Source organism: Lepidochelys olivacea, assembly GCF_965140295.1.
Source record: "Lepidochelys olivacea isolate rLepOli2 genome assembly, chromosome: 6".
Lineage (NCBI taxonomy): Eukaryota > Metazoa > Chordata > Testudines > Cheloniidae > Lepidochelys > Lepidochelys olivacea.
In genome coordinates, this window is record NC_140416.1 from 73,554,023 (window position 1) to 73,572,269 (window position 18,247).

General features: G+C 41.2%; 2 protein-coding genes and 1 long non-coding RNA gene across 10 annotated transcripts in view; 2 read left to right on the forward strand and 1 right to left on the reverse strand.

Moving 5' to 3' along the window:
* MEIS2 (Meis homeobox 2) overlaps nt 1-1,963 on the forward strand; it is a 185,541-nt gene extending 183,578 nt beyond the window's left edge. For 4 of the 7 annotated variants that reach the window (XM_084631970.1, XM_084631972.1, XM_084631973.1 and 1 more), the window contains one exon: nt 526-1,963. In XM_084631970.1, coding sequence (XP_084488096.1) covers nt 526-812 — 287 coding nt within the window. In that variant the 3' untranslated portion in view covers nt 813-1,963. The remainder of the gene's footprint in view (nt 1-525) is intronic. The other 3 variants (XM_084631974.1, XM_084631975.1, XM_084631976.1) reach the window with 1 other exon arrangement.
* CDIN1 (CDAN1 interacting nuclease 1) overlaps nt 1-18,247 on the reverse strand; it is a 255,758-nt gene that overhangs the window by 3,237 nt on the left and 234,274 nt on the right. The window lies entirely within an intron of this gene.
* The window catches only part of LOC311522540, an 81,921-nt gene continuing 73,542 nt past the window's right edge, over nt 9,869-18,247 (forward strand). Inside the window, exons 1-3 of one of the 2 annotated variants that reach the window (XR_014712159.1) lie at nt 9,869-10,506; nt 10,887-11,250; nt 12,403-12,561. This is a non-coding gene — a long non-coding RNA (uncharacterized lncRNA). Of the gene's footprint in view, nt 10,507-10,886; nt 11,251-12,402; nt 14,505-18,247 lie in introns of those variants that run through there. The other variant, XR_014712160.1, reaches the window with a different exon arrangement.

The following is an 18,247-nucleotide window of genomic DNA, read 5'->3' on the forward strand; positions in this document are numbered from 1 at the left end:
TGAAGGCACTCGGCATATCTCAGGAGTCACTCAGCACCTTTCAAAGTTGAGCCTTTTGTTGGTTTCTGTTTTGTTCATTTATGCAGTTGGGTCCATTGATCTGTGTGCGGAACTTGCATTAATACTCCTTGTGCAGAACCAGGACAGGCGATAGCCTTTATATTTTTAAAATACCAAACCCAAACAAATCAGATATTGATATTCAATTGACATGTGTTTACTTAACAGTATGCATCCTCCTGGAATTTATCATAGAAATTCACCCACTAGGCTTTTTAAAGTACGCTTACATTTTGTGACACTCAGTTGTGCTCAATATTTAGTTCTGTTATGTGCATTATCCTGCTGAATGATCAAATTAAATTCAAACTAGAATTTGAATGTCTGCAAACATTGGCAAGAATCTGCAGCTAAATTTAGATGGAAGATTTTCAGTGTCTGTTGTTTTTCTTGTTCGTTTTAGATGGGTAAATTGTAAAAATGTTTAGGAACCTAAACTGATTTTCTTTTACCCTCTTTGTCTAGGTTTGCAAGGCATGCCAGGGGACTGCGTCTCTCAGGGTGGTCCTATGGGTATGAGTATGGCACAGCCAAGTTACACTCCTCCCCAGATGACCCCACACCCTACTCAGTTAAGACATGGACCCCAAATCCATTCATATTTGTCAAGTCACCCCCATCACCCAGCCATGATGATGCACGGCGGACCCCCTACCCACCCTGGAATGACCATGTCAGCACAGAGCCCCACAATGTTAAATTCTGTAGACCCCAGTGTTGGTGGACAGGTTATGGACATTCATGCCCAATAGTATAAGGGAACTCAAGGGAAAAAAACAAACAAAATATCAAATCTATTTGAAGACTTTTGAACTTTGACCAGATTTTGACACTTAAAACGAAATTCCAGACAGCTGTGATTATTTTTTACTTTTGTCATTTTTCATCAACAACAGAGGACCAATGAGAAAAGAACAGAAATGTGAAATCATGGGCTCACTGAAACAATTATGTCCATGTAAAGATCCTCTGAGGGAAAAAAAACAAAAAACAAACAAAAAAGACTCCAAGAGTTATAACTACTGTAGTATAAACATAGGAACTAAGTTAACTTGTACATTTCTGTTGATCACTCCGTTATGTTGCCTCAAATAGTTTTAGAAGAAAAAAAATTCCTTGTTTTCCACACTATGTGTGTTGTTCCCAAAAGAATGACTGTTTTGGTTCAGCAGTGAAGTCACTATCCATGAAAGACTACAGTATATTTCAGACCCGTTTTGGCCAGTCAGAAAAGAATTACCCTGGAGTTGAAGATGAAAAATCTTGCTGGGTCTCTCATCACTCAGAAGACAGTTCCAAGAAGGCCTTGCCATCCCCTGGTTTTGTTCCTTCATAAATGTGTCCTTTAGTTTCAAACAGATCTTTATAGTTTGTGCTTCATAAACCCATTTTGTGGACTCTTCTTCAAAGAGCTTGCAGGTGAAGATTTAAAAGACAAAGCAGGAGCTTCTTCCAGTAGTTCTGAGCCTTGGCTTTGGACAAAACAAAACTAAAAGTTGGGCAGCTTTCCTCAATGAAAGAAGTTACTAATGGTCTTTGCACCAAACCTAGAACTTTATCATGAACTCAAAGCTTGGGAAAAAAGCAAGAGAATACTGTAACAAACTTCGTACAGAGTTCGGTCTATTAATTGTTTCATGTTAGATATTCTATGTGTTTACCTCAATTGAAAAAGAAAAAAAAAAGAATGTTTTGCTAGTATCAGATCTGCTGTGGAATTGGTATTGTATGTCCATGAATTCTTCCTTTCTCAGCACGTGTTCCTCACTAGAAGAAAATGCTGTTACCTTTAAGCTTTGTCAAAATTTACATTAAAATACTTGTATGAGGACTGTGACGTTATGTTTAAAAAGACGGTGTTAAGTCACAAAATGCGGTAATAAATATTTCATTTTTGATTTTTTGTTAGGCTTTTGAGTTTTTAATCATGATTGGGAAAGATGGCATTTGTTGAGCAAAAATGTCTAAGATGGATTTCTTACTAATGAGTCTGAAGAATGGCTGCTAAAATCAGAGACCAGACACCACAGCAGACATAGCATAGTCTGATGAGACAACATCTGAATTTGTACATTTCTACTGAACAGACACCAGGTCACAAAATCCAAATGTAGTCTCATCAGATTATACTTTTTGTAGCTGTATTGATATATATATATATATAGAGAGAGAGAGAGAGAGAGAGAGGTATGGCTTTAGAATAGCTGTATGTACACACACACACCCTATAACTACAGTGTGTTTAAAGCAGGAATAATTAAAGAATATTTGTAACACAAGGCTGGATTGAGAAGTTTTAAGCAATCAAACCCATCTTTGACTTTAATGGGCACTTTGCTTCCATAAGGAGTGCAGAATCGGGCCCTAGAAACTGTTTTATTATTTTATGTCACAAAAGCAAAAATGATCAGGTGGATGAATTGGGAAAATGTAAATTTAACTTTTGAAATGCAATTAGATGATCTAGGGCCACTGAGGGGAGGAGAATTTGTTTTAACCAAAATAATACAGACTTCTTGGGCTCTGAAATAACTAAATGAAAGGAAAGTATCCTATGTTCTAACTCTAAGCCATTACAGCAAGAAATTGGACCTTCCTCCTCTGCAGTGAGGGAGTTTTCTCATTACTTCAGTGGTAACAGAATCGGGTCTCAAGAAGAGGGGAAAGATTTGAGTTTCTTATTGATTGCTATTTTGGAGAATAAAAATACCTTAATTATCTTTACTTTCTAGGAAACAACTGTTACTGGTTTATTATTAAAAACTGACTGACAACTTTTAATCTTTGGAATGTTGAAAAAGTCTTAGCTTCCCAGTTAATATTTAATTTCTGAACTGAGTAAATGGACCCACGCTGCTGGCAAAGGAAGGAAGGAGGCAAGTGGAATGGGCGGGAGGCTTAATTTAGCAATCGGGTCCTGCTTTGTAGCCGTCTTTTAAGGCATTCCCTGAAATTTAGAGGATGGGAGATTCCACATTTGGCTTTCATTCTTTCTGTCCTCATTAAAAACGCCCCGATCCTTAATTCCTGTATGAAATGGACATCCTGTCCTCCCGATTTCAAAGTCTTTGATTATTTTGATGAGAGAAATAACAAGAATAAGAATCAAAGAGGAGTTGTCTTTGCATCACAAAAGCTACTTATTGTATCCGATTTGCTGTCATTTCCCGCTCCGATTTGAGGAGGACTATATATATATAAAGATCAACGAGCTGGTTCTTTTCCCTAGTAGATTGTTATTTTTGTAATGAGTTAAATATTTGTAATACTGGTATATTTTCTCACTGGGCTGTAATCTGCGGGAGCTGTGTTGCTGGAATCCAATGTAAACAGATTGCTCCAATCTGAGGTTTGCTATTTAGTATGGAGGGTTCCGATTTGGGTGTATTTAAGAAATGCTCAGCTGTCAAAAGTAAAAAAAAAAAAAAAAAACAACAACCGGGAATAGTGTTTTGACAGCGGTATAGTGTGAAAGGAAATACTGTAGTATGAATAAAATTGCTTATGTTCTGAGAAACGAAGGGTAATAGAAAAACACCTCTTGTTTTGCTATATATGTGTGTGGAAACTTGGCATGTAAATTTCCACTTCGCTAAGAGATTCTGGGGAGAGGGCTGCAGTCACCCCAAATTAGGGCTTTTCAGACTGTGCACTGCAAAAGGAGAAGTGGGAAACGATGTCTGTGTCCGTGCCGCCTTTCGGCAGAGTCCTGTCCTGACTTACAAGGAGGAAATGTTAGTGGAAATGCTTTATATATGTCTGGCCCAGAGCTGATTTGCACGGGTGGGGGAAATGTGGCAAATTAATCTAGCAGCTGTCACAAGATGGAACCTGTTTTTTTCAAAGGATCCAGTGAGTGTTCCTGTACAGGTTACAGATCAGCCGTGCACCCCAAGCATTTGACAGGACGAATGAGGGCCCTCACTGCATTGTCTTTAGAAGTGGGAGGATCCCGTAAACATTTGCTTAACTTCACCTTTCATTTTGAGAGGCAATCCAGTGGATCCAGAGGACAAATCCCCAGATCCTGTGGTTTACAGGCGGGTCCCTGCAGGAAGCGTGTGTTTGGCTTGGAAGGGAAGGATTTCACGCGATTTTGCGGTGATATCTCCGCCTCGCAACTCTTCACAATTACGATCCTGGTTGGAATCAATAGCAAATGTTGTTTTTAAACACTTTTTTTTAACACGCCTTCGGGGGAGAGGGGGAAACCGCACAGCTCCACAGTATAGCTGAGCAAGCTGCTGTGGAGGTGGAATTCCGATCGGGCTGGGGAAACCCGGCATCTTTGTCCTTGGGGTGGGGCAGGGGGCTGTGCTGAGAATAGAGACTGTTGGGCAAGGCCGATTTTAATATTAATCGTTTTGGTGGAGAGAAAGAGACAGAAGGGAGTTTGCCCCTCTGCGACAGTGATGATGGATGACCCAGCACCGCCAAACAACTCCGCCCCTCCATCCTCACCCAGTGTCAAAGCTACTTTACTTGCAGCTTTAGGAGTAGAATAAACACCCTCGCCCCTTCTAACGCATCGATTTGTGGATCATTATGAATCAATTACTGCTCTCGGTGGTTACTTGGCTGAAATAAAACGGGCTGCGGATGGGGAAAGCGCTAGAAAGAAACGCAGAACAGACCTTATAGTAATATTGCTGCTACTAATAATTAGTATTAATAATAATAATAATTCGGGTTTGGGCACTTTCCAAAGATATCCTCCCCTCCCCCCGGCTGAATTATTTGCTGGATGCGAGCCACTCTGTGGTGTAGCTGCTCAATTTAAAAGAAAGACTCTCAAACGAATGGGTTTTGCATTACACGCAATTACTTCGAGAAGCAGCGACATATTCGCACCGTACCGCCGCCGTATGTATCTTGTATTTAACTCCTCTAGAGAAACCCACCGGCATATGAGGAATGGGCTAGTCCGTGCGGCCGCACATAGGCCAAGTACGGGGAGTTAGCGAGGCCGAATGGCATTTTCAGAAGGAGGTTTTAGGGGGGAGGAAAGTGTGTGAAGTCGGGTTTCTTTCTCTGTTCCCATTTGCAGCCGTGTTTGAGGACCTCAAGGTGTTTCTATGGCTACCTTGTGTATGTGGGAGGGTCAGATGTGGGGGTGCCCAAGAGAAAAGGCAGCTCTTGGGTGATCATTTATCACTGTCACCCACATAATGATTCTCTCTGCAGCCTTCTATTGATGAGGATAATTACATTAGCTCAGAGTGACTGATCAATGAAAAACCACCAAACAAAAACTTCTTTACTCTTCTATAATACCAAAAACAGATACAGAAATAAGATAGAAAGCCAGGGCGGGATTTCCCCCTTCCTTTCTCTTTACCAATGGATTTTTTTTTAAACAGACAGCTGAAAGTAGGGAAATAATATTAGATCTATTTCATTTAAAAGGAGGCTACAATTTTGCCTGTGAAAATGTTCCCTTCAAATCTGTTGGCATCAGTCTTTCCCTGGCAAAGTATATCATTAGTTTGACTATGAACTGCTGCTTCTCTGCTGGGGTCCAGGTTCTTGTCCCTTACACTTGTGCTGAGCCTTCTGAAAATGGAGCGTGAGCGTTTGCAGCGACGGGGAGGGAAGAGGGTGCAAATCATTTTCCTTTCAAAACTGCAGTTGTCAGGTTTTCTTTGTTTTTAATCACTTCCCAAAGTAGCTCTGCTAAAGACCGAATGTTGTCCCCGCCAGGCGCTGTTATACTGCTGAAAGTTTGCAGTTCCATTGCGATTTCGCTCTTTCGAGAGTTAAATATCAATATTTTCTCAATTAACGCGAATTTTAATGTTTTTACTTGTGAGTTGTTAAAGGCGCCGTAAATTTTATTACGAAGCCGCTAAGCTTCCGAGCACCGCCAGCAGACAGGTTGAGGGGTTGGGGTTTTTTTTTTCTTCTCTCCAAAGGGCCTGCATCAGAAAGTCGATCATTTTAAATAACAAGAAGGCAAACTGATGGGAAGGAAAAAACGGTTAGGGACAGTACCACTTCATGACGCTCTCTCCTTTCCATCTTGTCCTGTGTCTCACATCGTCCTGCGAAAGTGAGAGCATCCTGTTTGCTTAAAATATTCCCAAAGGGCACCAAAAGGGTTACTTAGTTTATTTGGATGAAAACTAGAACATTGTTGCACTTCGCAGCACGTGTTTTGCGTCCTCTTTCCCATCCCCTGCACAACACTGATGGTGTCGAGCTGAACACGCATTTGCTGTGTGTGTGTGTGTAATATCCTAGTCGGAGACTGCACTACTATGTGTGTATATGTAATGTATGTTAAATTACTATACAGTGTTTACTATATACAGTGATATATCTTTAACCACACAGCCTGCTAATTATTATGTACGTAGTAATGAACTTACATTTCTAAACCAACTTGTAAACACGCCTCAAAGTTAACATTTGAAAGTAAATGCAAGTCTGGAAGAGGCTATTTTGCGTATCTTTTGCAGACCTTTTAAAACAAATATTGCCAAATTTCTTGTGATAAAATCCAGTTTAGGCGCCGGATTCCGATCTCATTTACAGGCCCTGAGCTCACAAATAGCCCTTTATTGTCTAGAGTTGCCCCAAAGGTGTTTAACATTTCTTAAATTAGCTCCTAGAAGAAATAGTGCAAACTTCTTTGCTACGGTGCATGCCAGTTCGAGATCAGAAAAGAGCCAGCGTCCTGAGTGGTATGCATTTCTTATGTCTAATATAGTCGAGCTAGCTAAATAATTGCAAGGGGAACGGCTAGAGAGAAAATTGAAACTCTTTCTATATTCCAAATAAAACTACTGCATTCCTAATATTTACCAAGTTGCTATTGTGTAGAAATCCCCACATTGTGCTCCATATACCGGAAGCAAACAACTCCCCTGGCCATCACATACATTCCTCAGATAATCAGTGTCCCAAATCACTTAATCAAGAACCCTAAATTAATAATGGGGGCTCTGAGTTTCAGTGACGTTTTACGTTGTTTATTGAGCCAAGTTCCTGGCGTTACAAACATTCACTCCTAGAAAAGGGGCTGGGGTTGCCACTTGGTCTCGAGTGTCTGGGTTATAAATTCAGCGTGAGGGAGAAAACAAAGGCATTATCTAGTTCTCACCCAACCAGGTTTCAAACTAGGATCTTACTTTGTTGTACAGTTGGATTTGTCTGAGAGGAAGGGTGGGGGGTGATGGAATCTATGCCGCTGGCCTTTTCCTGCGGATCCGGGTCCCCACCACGGAAACATTTTCAGATCTATGAGCCCCGAGTGGATAAACACCCACAATTACTATGGGACAAGGACGAGTGGCAAAACCTGAATGGAACGCAGCTTTGGCGTTGGGTGAAACTAATGATGTGCGGCTGCTTTACCCTTACAGGGAAGGAGGAGGAGGGGAGCCCTTTCTGATTAATAAGTAGCAGGCTAATGTTGAGGGCTTTTTCTGCCCGATTGCCTTTTTGAATTAGAGCCGATTTCTTCACACTTCAATAGGGCCTGTCTCTTTTAAAATGACTGACAGATTTGTTTCTCCTTTTTTCTCTCCCTGAGACTTAATGATGTAAATTTTCTAATTAGTTAAATCACGTTGCTTAAAGGCCTTAATATTTACCGGGCAAGGAGTGAGAGTCCTGAGTGGATCGCTTAAAATAGCCAAAGAAATAACGTTAGGCTTTTAAAAGAGAGGGGGGAGCAGGAGGAATTGGGGGGGAGGGGGCGATATAACGTAAAACTAGAGGTAAAGTTCAGCCTGGAGCTTCTTCCTTCCTCCTCCTCCTCCTCCTCTCCTCAAACCCCGCTTTTATTTTTCAATCAGCTAAGATTTAATTAGGAGCCCTCAGGCCGGACGATCTGATATTTTCTCATTAGTTTCCCATCAGTAGTCTTGAGTGTTAGATTGGCTTAAAGGTTGTCAACATTTGACCAATTTTATTTAAGGAAAAGAAACCACGCACTATAGCTCCGGGACCTGAGATCTGAAAATAAATCCTGCCCCGATCAGCGGAACTAACAGGCGAAAAAAATGTTGACAATTCATCGTTGTATTTAATAAGTTGCAGTTGCATAATGTATAGTGCGCAGGGCGAGAGACTGCAGCGAGCCGGGCTAAGGTGTAAATACCCTCACGCAAGGGTGTGATCAATACTTGGCGGGTACCTAAGGACAGTGAAGTCAGACAAGGCTGAGTTACAAGAAGTGAAACCCAAGGAGAGGAGCTGTTTAGGGTTTGGAAACTGCAGCTTATTTTGCCTTTTTTGTTATTGTTCCAGCGCAATGAAACAAGCCTTGTGGTTACCGCTCCTTTAGCCCAGACACAACATCAGAGCGCCCCCTGCTGGCCAACTGAACAGAGCGCCTCCGCTCCGCAGCACAGACTTCTCAAGCAAAGCTTGCCAGTACCAGGGAGATTTCCTGTCAGGGCTCAATGTTTAAATATATATGTGTGTGTGTATATATATAAGAAAGGACACTCTCTGTTTCCCCCCACGCCTTCCTCTTGGCCTCAAGGGATTATAATATAAACTGTTTAGGAAACTGCTATTTAAAAAAAAAAACAACTACAAAAACTGCAGATCTAAAAAGGGGGAAACGTTGATCACAAGGATAAATATACCGGTGTAGCTGCTGCGATTTAGTTTGTGTCGATTTTCCTGCACTCGCGGAGAAATGCAAACATCAAAAAAGTGATCTTGTCGTCCTGGGTTAACGATGGCACAGAGAGAAGAAGGGCAGGTAACATTTTGTCCCCCCCTGCTATAGAAAAGTTAAACCCAAGATGTTACAGAATACCGAGATAATACCTGTGCCAGTGAGCATGTGGTTACTACTGTAGTCGAGCTGTCATTCAGGGAATTGCTAAAACTTGCCACCTAGCTTCTTGATATTAAATGTAATTATACACATACACTCCCTCTACAGTCATACCCTGCGTCTGTGTGCCTATACCTACCTATACAGCATTGTGCATAAGCAATCGGTGGGAAGCTAAAAAGACAGTGAAACATGACCAAATAAGTGTCACGTTTTCCCAGTCATTTATATGTAAGCTTACGATTTCTGCTCTTTAAAAACAGCAAAATCAGCTGTCCTAAGAACCTGATGCTATGGCATGCTCGGGTTGTTGTTGTTTTCTTATTAGGCAATGGCTATTTCGCACATTGTTTATCCTTGCATGTGCGCACACACACGCGTTAGAATAATAAAGCCTAGTCATTTTTTTCTATAGGGGCCGTAATGCTCACCTTGAACTAATATCTAAATTATTAGCACCATCTTCTTCTGGGAGAAAACGACCTGGGAATTCAGCGGTAAAGGGGGATCCTCAGGTAACAGCAGAAGCAGCTTTTATGCTCAAAAGCGCTCAGACAGTGGGCAGTTGCCTTCCTGGCAAATTATTCTCCATAACTTCGTGCGTGAGAGCAGACGGTTTTCTTCTAATGTTGGGTTTTTTCAACGTCTCCTTTGGAGGAGCTGCCGGTTCAGTGGGGCGGACTCAATCAGGAGTGGAGCAGGCAGCCCCCGGTGGAAAACAGTGACATGTAACAAAAGCAGAACACCATTTTAAAGCTCCAATAAAATCGTAAATCACTTGTGTTTAAAGAGGCACCAGGGCCACTGTGTAAACTGAGGTACAGTTAAATATTTATAGTTTAAAGGATTATTTTGTCTATTTTAGAAGAAACATCAAGTTCACTTGGTTCAGGGCTCTGTCTACACAGAAATACAGGCACAACAATGCCCTGCAGAAGAGCTGAAGGGTTTGGATCATGGCAGTAGCTCCCCAAATTTATTTTCGTTTTTTTTTTTAATGTGTGTGTGTGTGTGTAGAGGGAGGAGGAGGTGGGGGAGAGGAATATATAACTGAACAGCAGAAAACACCTTTCTGGAAACAAAGGCAAGGAGCAGCATTTCAATTGCAAATGCATCAGCCAGAGACCAAATAACAGTTGTGGGAAGACACTCATAAAATTAATGTACCTTACTTACAAAAAAAAAAAATAATCAAATGCTTACTACAGTTACCTCGGTGCAGCTTAATAAAAAATTAGCCTTACTGACAGTCTTGTCAACATCTTAAGTAAATTATCATAGCGCTGGTCTTTGGAGAAGAGACCCCACACTTCTTGCTAAAACACCTCCTATCGTTAATCTTAAACCACTTGAAGATTATGATGGAAAGAATGGGATCACTAGCCATTATCATCTCAAATTGCTGTTAAAAAGTCCGCTGTTTATTTTTGCAACCAAAGCAAATGTATCTGGGAAATGCAGAAGAGGGAAGAAAGGAAAACACAAGAAAGGCAGAACAATTGAGGCGAATCCTGTTGCAACCCCGATGATAAACACATGGAAAAGGCTGTTACTGCTCTTTGGATTGCTGGAATTTGGGCAGACGTTAGAAAAATAAACAAAGCGATGGCTCCACATCAGCTCTGTAAATGCAATGATACAGTCAATGGAAGGTAACTCTTTTTCTAAATTAATTTTCCTTTTCCTGAATACTTAAATATTTGCTTACCTCCGCATCGACCAACTGATAAATACCAGAGCTATTTAAAAACTACTGACACCTTCAAGTGCTCATTTTCTTATACAAAATAGGTTCCTTTTTATTTCTGTCTTTTCAATGTATTGTATGCTTTTATAATAACAATAAAGTCTCTAATAGCATTTATTTATGATGATCCTACACACCTGAAAAATCTGCTCCCAATGAAATCTTTTCAAGAGGGATCTATGGTTTTATTGTAGTCCTTCCTGTTACAATCTGATTCCACTTTATATTGCCTTTTTTTTTTTACAGCTGGAAAATAAAATATTCTTTTTGTTCAATTAATTCCAGGATTTGGCATAAACGGGGCAATCTGCTGTGTTCCAGTCATTCAACCTGAAATGTTATCCGCGTACCTTTGCACCTTAAGTGAATGCACGGTTCGAGGCGAACGGTGCTCGTAGCTGAATACAACCAAAATGCAGATTGTAAAGTCCTTCTTTAAAATGCAACCGTTCACAGGAACGTTTAACAATACGATGTGAAACAATCGACTCCCCTCCCCAAAGACAGAGAGAGAGAGAGAGAGAGAAAACACTAAAACCTGAGGATGCAAATTAAACTAAACTAAACTCATCTCCATGCTTTGGCGAGTTGAATTTTCCTGTTGTTCCTACGAGGACTCCATTTCGATATCAGTGTAATAAAGAGAGAGGTAGGTGGGTTGATTTGTTTTTTGTTTAAATGGAGACAATATTTTTCTCTTGACGTTAAAAGGATGAATAACATTCGAACGGAAACTTCTGCCTTAAGCTCTGCCCAGGTACTTGTAGCAGAGCCAGCCAGCTCCCCCGCCTGCTCCCCCGCATTGCCCCAGCAGTGACCTCAGCCCGGAGATGCAGAGAGGTGAGAGGTGACTCTGCGAGCTAGCGCAGACCTGGCCCTTTTAGAGCCATAGCGTGGAACTGGGGCTAATCAGTCCTTTACTGGATTAAAATATAGGGACCAGAAGGGAAGCCCCTTGGTTGCAAAGAACATGCACTGAGAACGAAACAGCAATAAAATGAAGAGAATACTGTCCTGAGCGGGGGGATTTAGCACTAACAAACAGTTTTGTGAAGGCAAACTGTCAAATTATATACGCACTGTACCGCTAGATCAGTTAGACATAGACCGCTGTCTGTGTGCGCGATCATATCTGTCTATGACACACACTGTCATGAAATAAGGTGGTAAAGTTATGATACAGCGTGGAAGAGCTGTAGTCCTATCTGCTGTGCAACTGAGATGTGCACAAGCGGTAGGTTGTGAAACACTATGCGCTGGCGTGTTAAAATAATTGTCTCCATATCTAGAGATCCACTATTTACATTATAATGTGCAACTCAGTTACATAAGAAATCCGGAAAAGATTGGCAAATTGGGTACACATTTCCAAGTTATCCATTTCGCTCTAAGGTATGGAAACACACACACAGAGAGAGAGAGAGAGAGTAATAACTCGGAAATATATACATTATACACACTCACATACACACAGATAATGGAACATTTGCAAACTGATCGCTTAAAACAACTGTTCCTTTATTATTTGGGTACCAACGATTTTTAATAACCACGTGGAATCAGAGAAGATGGTCAACTGTCTGGTTAAAGTAGTCTGCTCGAATGCAATTATTTTACTAGGTTAATACGCAATTGCAAGAAGAATGAGCATAGGAATGACCTGGGATGCGAGGGAAAATATGTTCAAAACTAAAGAATGTTGTGGGAATGGGAATATTTGGAGCAGGATAGGGACCTGTAGTAAGAAATAGTTGATTTTGTTGCTGAAGCCAAGTTACAAAGTTTAGGTTTTGTTTTCCAGGGAGTAAAACGTTCATTTTACACAGTAGTAAGCGGCTTCTTGATCAGTGCTGGAATGAATTTCGGGAGTGGCGCGAATACAGCTCTGCGCCAGGAAGAAATGGCTTGCGCGTTGTCGCAGCGATATTTTCCGGAGCAATCAAACAGACCCGCAGCTCAGGTAAGCTGCCCCACGAAACTATTTTTTAACTGAACAAAAGCCTGGGCAAACCACACGTGACGTCAGCGGCCAGCCTCCTCAGCTAGTGAAGGAGAGACGAGCTTATCTCACCGAACCTTTCTTCTGCCCCCTCCGCCTCCCCAAAATGCATAGAGGAGGCAAAGCTCACTCAGCATCCTGGCTCCGTTCTTATGAAGCACCTCTTGGTTGATCCCGCCTGTATTAAAGAGCGGCCTCATAGCCTAGGGGGGTTGTAAACCGCGGAGATGGGAACGACAGAAGCCAGGCTAAGGAGACACGAGGGAGGCAAGGGTTAAAAGGCGATGTAAGGGACAGGTGTAGCAGAAAGCTCTGCTGCGAAGTGACAGCTGTTACTAAAAATATTTCGCAACTCTGGGGACTGTGGAGCGCGGAAGTTCCTCTAGCCCACAAGCCTTTCCCTCTCTGTGTCTGCAAGGAATCAGAATCCCTCATGAGCTGCATTCATTGTTAAGGGTAGGTCTACTTCTGCGCCTGGTTTATCGCTAACACACACATCTGCTCAGGAGACAAAGGCAAGTGTATTTATCCGACCCCCTCCCAGGAGCTCCCAGTGCCTTGCTCGCGCACGCAGACTGGAGTAAACAGCAAGAGACGTCCCAAGTTTAGCGATCAGAACAAGGCTTGATTTATCGTGAGCCCTATTCGCAGGCACTGTAAAGGCTAGTGACCATTATTTCCTAATAAACAATTCCCCTCACCCCGAGCCCTGCTCCCGCGCCGAGTGCAAAAGGCAGTGAGAGACTCACTCCGGCTCTGTCCTGCCTGGAAGGAAGGTTTGACCCCCGGGGCTTTCTAATACTGTAAACTTTGGAAGTCTCACGCTGTTTGAAACGATTATCACTCGCTTTTTCTGTTGTGCAGGCGCCCTGAGGGATGAATGGGTTCCCTGCAGCACCGGACTGGGGGGGGCTAAGGGATCTCGAAAGGTTAGGTTTGCCTAGCTGCTGCCCAGAGTCTGCCACTCCTTGCAAGGAAGCCTGAGTCTGGGGAGGGACGGAGTGATCAGGAGCTGGGGGCTCTTTGCCAGGGAGGAGGCTGGACTGGGGTGAACGCATCTGCACGCAGTCATTGCAGGCATGAAACCTTGCGAGCTCTGGGCGAATTCTCCTCGCCTCCTCCCCCTTGTCTTCCTGCGTCTCCTCCGCCTCTGCAGCCAGAGCCAACAAGGGGCCGCGATTCGTTTGGCCGAGTTAGTTAAAATAAATAAACCCACGAAGATTCACTGGCGAGCAATGCCGCATCGACCCGAAGGTTTATTAAGAAGCGAGTCTGCTCCAGTCCCTCTTAAAGGCGAGAGGGCTGCAGCCAAGCAGAAGTCAAGTCACACTTGTTGTTATTCAATTCAAACTCCCTCTTGCCCTGCCCTGTGCCACCCCGGGGAATCTCACACACCAAAGCCATTGGCGATCGCTACCCACCTCTGATCAGCCCTTTGCCACCCGCCGCAGAGCAGAGTGGGGAAGGGAGCTGGCACAGCTAGCCAAAGCAAACACAGCCCTGATTTAAACTCATTTCCTCAGCGAGCCTACGGGACACGTTGGGAGATGGCATCAAACCCGCTCAGCTTGTTCATCTTCTCCCTCCGCTCCGATCTGAGCAAGGATGCACGAGAGGGCTACCACAAAGTGCTTTTTCTGTCTTGTTGGCGATGGGGATTGTTAACCCGAATAAAAATCCTTTCAGCTGTCTCCTGGTGAAGATGCAATTGGTGTTATTGCCAATCACGCTTAGCAATAATTAGCACGAAAGCATGAAGGATTCAGCTGCCAAGGAATTCTGAATAACCTGTTTGGAACAGGCAACAAAACATTAGGTCCAAACACAAACTAACTGCAAACTTCCAGTAACAGGGCTCTTCCAAGAGGATCAGATTCCAAATAAGATCCTAGCTCCTGGCTCCTCATGCTACCTTTTCTCTCATGTAGTTTACATATCCATTATTATTTTTTCTACATCCTGTATTTTCCCCCACAAAGGTCTCTGCAAACTTGAAGTAGCAACTAAGCATCTTCTCCAAACATCTTTACTTGTTTACTCAGCTCTCTCAATTTTAAATACAAAGTAAACAAACTGGAGGGATAATGCAGTCCCAGAGCCAAGCCAGAGTTGCTCTGTTTATGCTCTGAAACTCATCCTTAGGCCCTCTGAATTGGGAAAGTTTAAATGAAGTGTAACTAGAAGAAGGTCACAGGTGACTGACAAGTTCAGGCTACTTATCTCAATTATCAAATAGTTTTATTTCCAAATTGTGTTCAATTTGATTTTCCTGCCTCGCCACAAATTAACTTAGAAAAAAATCAAATGAAAGCAGACAATTTAAGCCAAATCCTGTAAACCATTATTTATTTGTAAAATCATTTTTGTGATATATACTCCCATTAATGGTTATGCGGTTGCCAAATCTTTCCAAGTGGATTTAGAAATGTAGCCATCAAATTATTTCAAAGGCAGGACTATTAAGGACAAAAATAATTATGAACTTTCAGAAGCATTATAAAAAATAAGTTTCTGAATGTTGTCTTTTTAAATTTCACTTAAATTTTCATTTCATTTAAGCCTTGAGGCACAGTAGAGAGATATTCAGTGTCTAACAAGGAGTTTGGAAAATAATGCTCAGTACCAGAATAGAGCACAATTTCTCTATAAAATATGGATAAGGAATCAATTCATAAACACAAATACCCACTAGAACTGAGTTTTAATATAGCATTTTATATGAAAATTTTTATATGTATTATTTAGGAGATAACAAAAGCTCTTCAAATCAAGGCTTATACAGTCACATCTAGGGGTTTTTTCTCTTCTAATTTTCATTTTTTAGAGCAAATATTAGGAAAAAAACTACACTGCCCCCTGTTACCATATATATTAACTATTACCATCAGCTTTTAATCAGCAACATGTATATTGCCTTAGATTTACAGAATCCATACCATGATGCTTCTTTCAGAGGACAGTAAAATGAGGATACTATCTTTATTCAGTTGTAAGATTTGATGTTAAAAAGCAAAAGCACAAACACACTTGTCTTACCATTTGTTTTAAGTATATTTAAGTACACACACACTGAAACTGAAGTAATGAACTTTAGATGACATCATATGAGCAATCAGACAAATCAGAACACAGACCTCTCCAAATAAGAAGTGGTTAGAGTGAATTCACCTATATTAGACCCAGACTTATCCCTAACCAAAGGTGTTCTACTTGGGACATTTAGTAAATTTTGCTGTGTAAAGTCCAATCCCTGTCACTGTCAGTACAAATTCTTTAGGCCTTCCAGTCTAAATAAGCTATCTCCAGTAACCAGGGAAAGATTAAAAACCTACTCTCAGGTTTCAGATAGTTTGATATAATTCTTTTGCTAACCCCATTTTTTTTAATAACATGATTACTCTATAATCTAGATGAAAGGATAAATATTGAAGAAGGCTCCTTTGTGAGCCATATTTTTTTTCCTGTGTACACCAACACAGCTTTGTCCTTTGAATGAAAAGGCAGACAAAGTGTTTTCAAAATAGAAACACCTAGGATTATTTTGAAAAACATAAGCAGTTTTTTAAAAATACTCTGGAGTTTTCTGAACAACCCTGATGTACTCACATTCTTATCTCAACTTTTTTTTTTTTTTTTACAATTGTAAGTGGATAGTCAAGCTAAATTGATGCTTTATGTATATCTTGTCTCAATTTGTAAAACTATTCTCTGGAAGGAGATAATTTGAAAAAAAAATACAAAAAAGAAGAAACGATACCACTGACAACAATTTACTTAAATTCACAAACCTTGAAATTGATGCATCTCCTATCAATCATAGTCAGAAGATTCAGTAAAACACATCCAACATTTGTATATCAAAAGTGGGACTAAAAAAACCTGTTTTGTTCAATTTAAACATCCTTCACCGTGTTGTAGTTTTATATTCTGATATTGATGTATGCACTTATTACAAGTTAGATTTCTCCTTTCAAACATCCATACGGTATTAACCTCCCAAAATTAAAGTGCATGCCATTCTACTGTACAGACGTTTGTTCTCACTGGCTTACTGACAATGAAATATTTATTAAATAGTAATAAGGCGATATTGACTTCTCTATTCTGTCAATATGAAGATTTATTGATCTGTGAGGTTAATATTGATGAGGCAGAGTGAGGTAAACATTTGGTCAGGAGGGTAAATAAATTCTGATATTGACATAAATAAAACTTAGTACTAATATGAAAACTAACCTCTTTTGTTTTTATTGTTTACACACACATTAGTGCAACCTATCAGCATGTGAATGCATAGAGCCATGTCGTATGCTTACGCCAATGTCAACACTTGACACTAGTTTTGCAGAACATAGTCCAAAAATGTCTGTCAATGGTATTTAAAATTAAGCTCAAGTGATGCCAAGCACTTGTGGTCTTTAGTCATGCTCTGTGTTCATTTCAAGCAGACAGTGTTAGTTTACAAATGGAGTAGTTCCTTAAAATACTACTGGATGGGCTCTGTTTATGTCCTCAATATTCTTCATATGAAGGAGACTTCTGTTCCTGCTTAAGAATGGCTTTGAAAGAAAAATAGGATGAGCTCTTCTGTCAAAATATTATTTTTGTTTGTTATCTCATCAAAATGTCAGTGGAAGTCTCCCCTCCTCTCTTTACCCTCTGCCACAGAACACAATAGCATACAGGCTTTGAACAATACCAGAAGCCATTTAACTTGATGAGTCTGGCAGAAGGAGCTACTATTTTGTTCATTATTTTCCTCAGATTTCCCTTCATTCTATTTAAGAGAAGCTCAGTGCTGCTTATTGTGGAAGAATCTACTATTCCATCCATCAGGTGTGTCTCTCCCAGCTTATATTATTTTAATCTATCATATTTATGTGTTGGAGACAACGTGCGTGACTTGCATCTTGGTTTTCTGGGTAGAAATTAAAGTTATGCAACCTAGTATTTAAGGTGATAATAGAGCTACGGACAGAAAAGCCACGAGCGACAATATTGCCAACCTTCAGGTTTTTGATCACTGCTGATGGCCCTGATCCTGCAATCAGATCTACACAGGCAGAGCCTGGCACACGTGCAGAACTCCGCTGACAGCAGTGCAGCTCTGCACGGGCACAAGGGTCCGCTCACATGGATTGTACTGCAAGGTGGTGGCCTAACCTATTAAAATAATACTTTAGCAGCCCTTATGAAATGAGATGGTGATCTCAGTCCACTTCACAGTGTAAAGGTGTCCACTCACTCACCGCATCCCACCACAACTGGGAATGGTAGTGGTAGCCTCAGCAGAGAAGTCAAAGCTAGTGGTTATGAAGATGGCTGTTTATCCTCTCCCCTCTGGTGCACCCTCTGAGCTAGAGCAAGGGCATGGGAAAGTTTGCATTGTCACTACCTGTACTGTTCCTGCTCTGCGGATATTAGCAGCCAGGGCAGGCAATCTGTCACTTACTATACATGCACACCTAAATATATTAGAAAAGAATCACAATATAAGATCAGTCAGTTAGCTCTTTAAGACTTGTCCGTCTAGTATTTCTGAATGGTGTGCTTGAGTGTTTTCTTTTCTTTTCTTTTCTTTTCTTTTCTTTTCTTTTCCTCTTCCTCATATTTCAGTTGTCCTCACATCCTTCTTACTAGGAGGGCA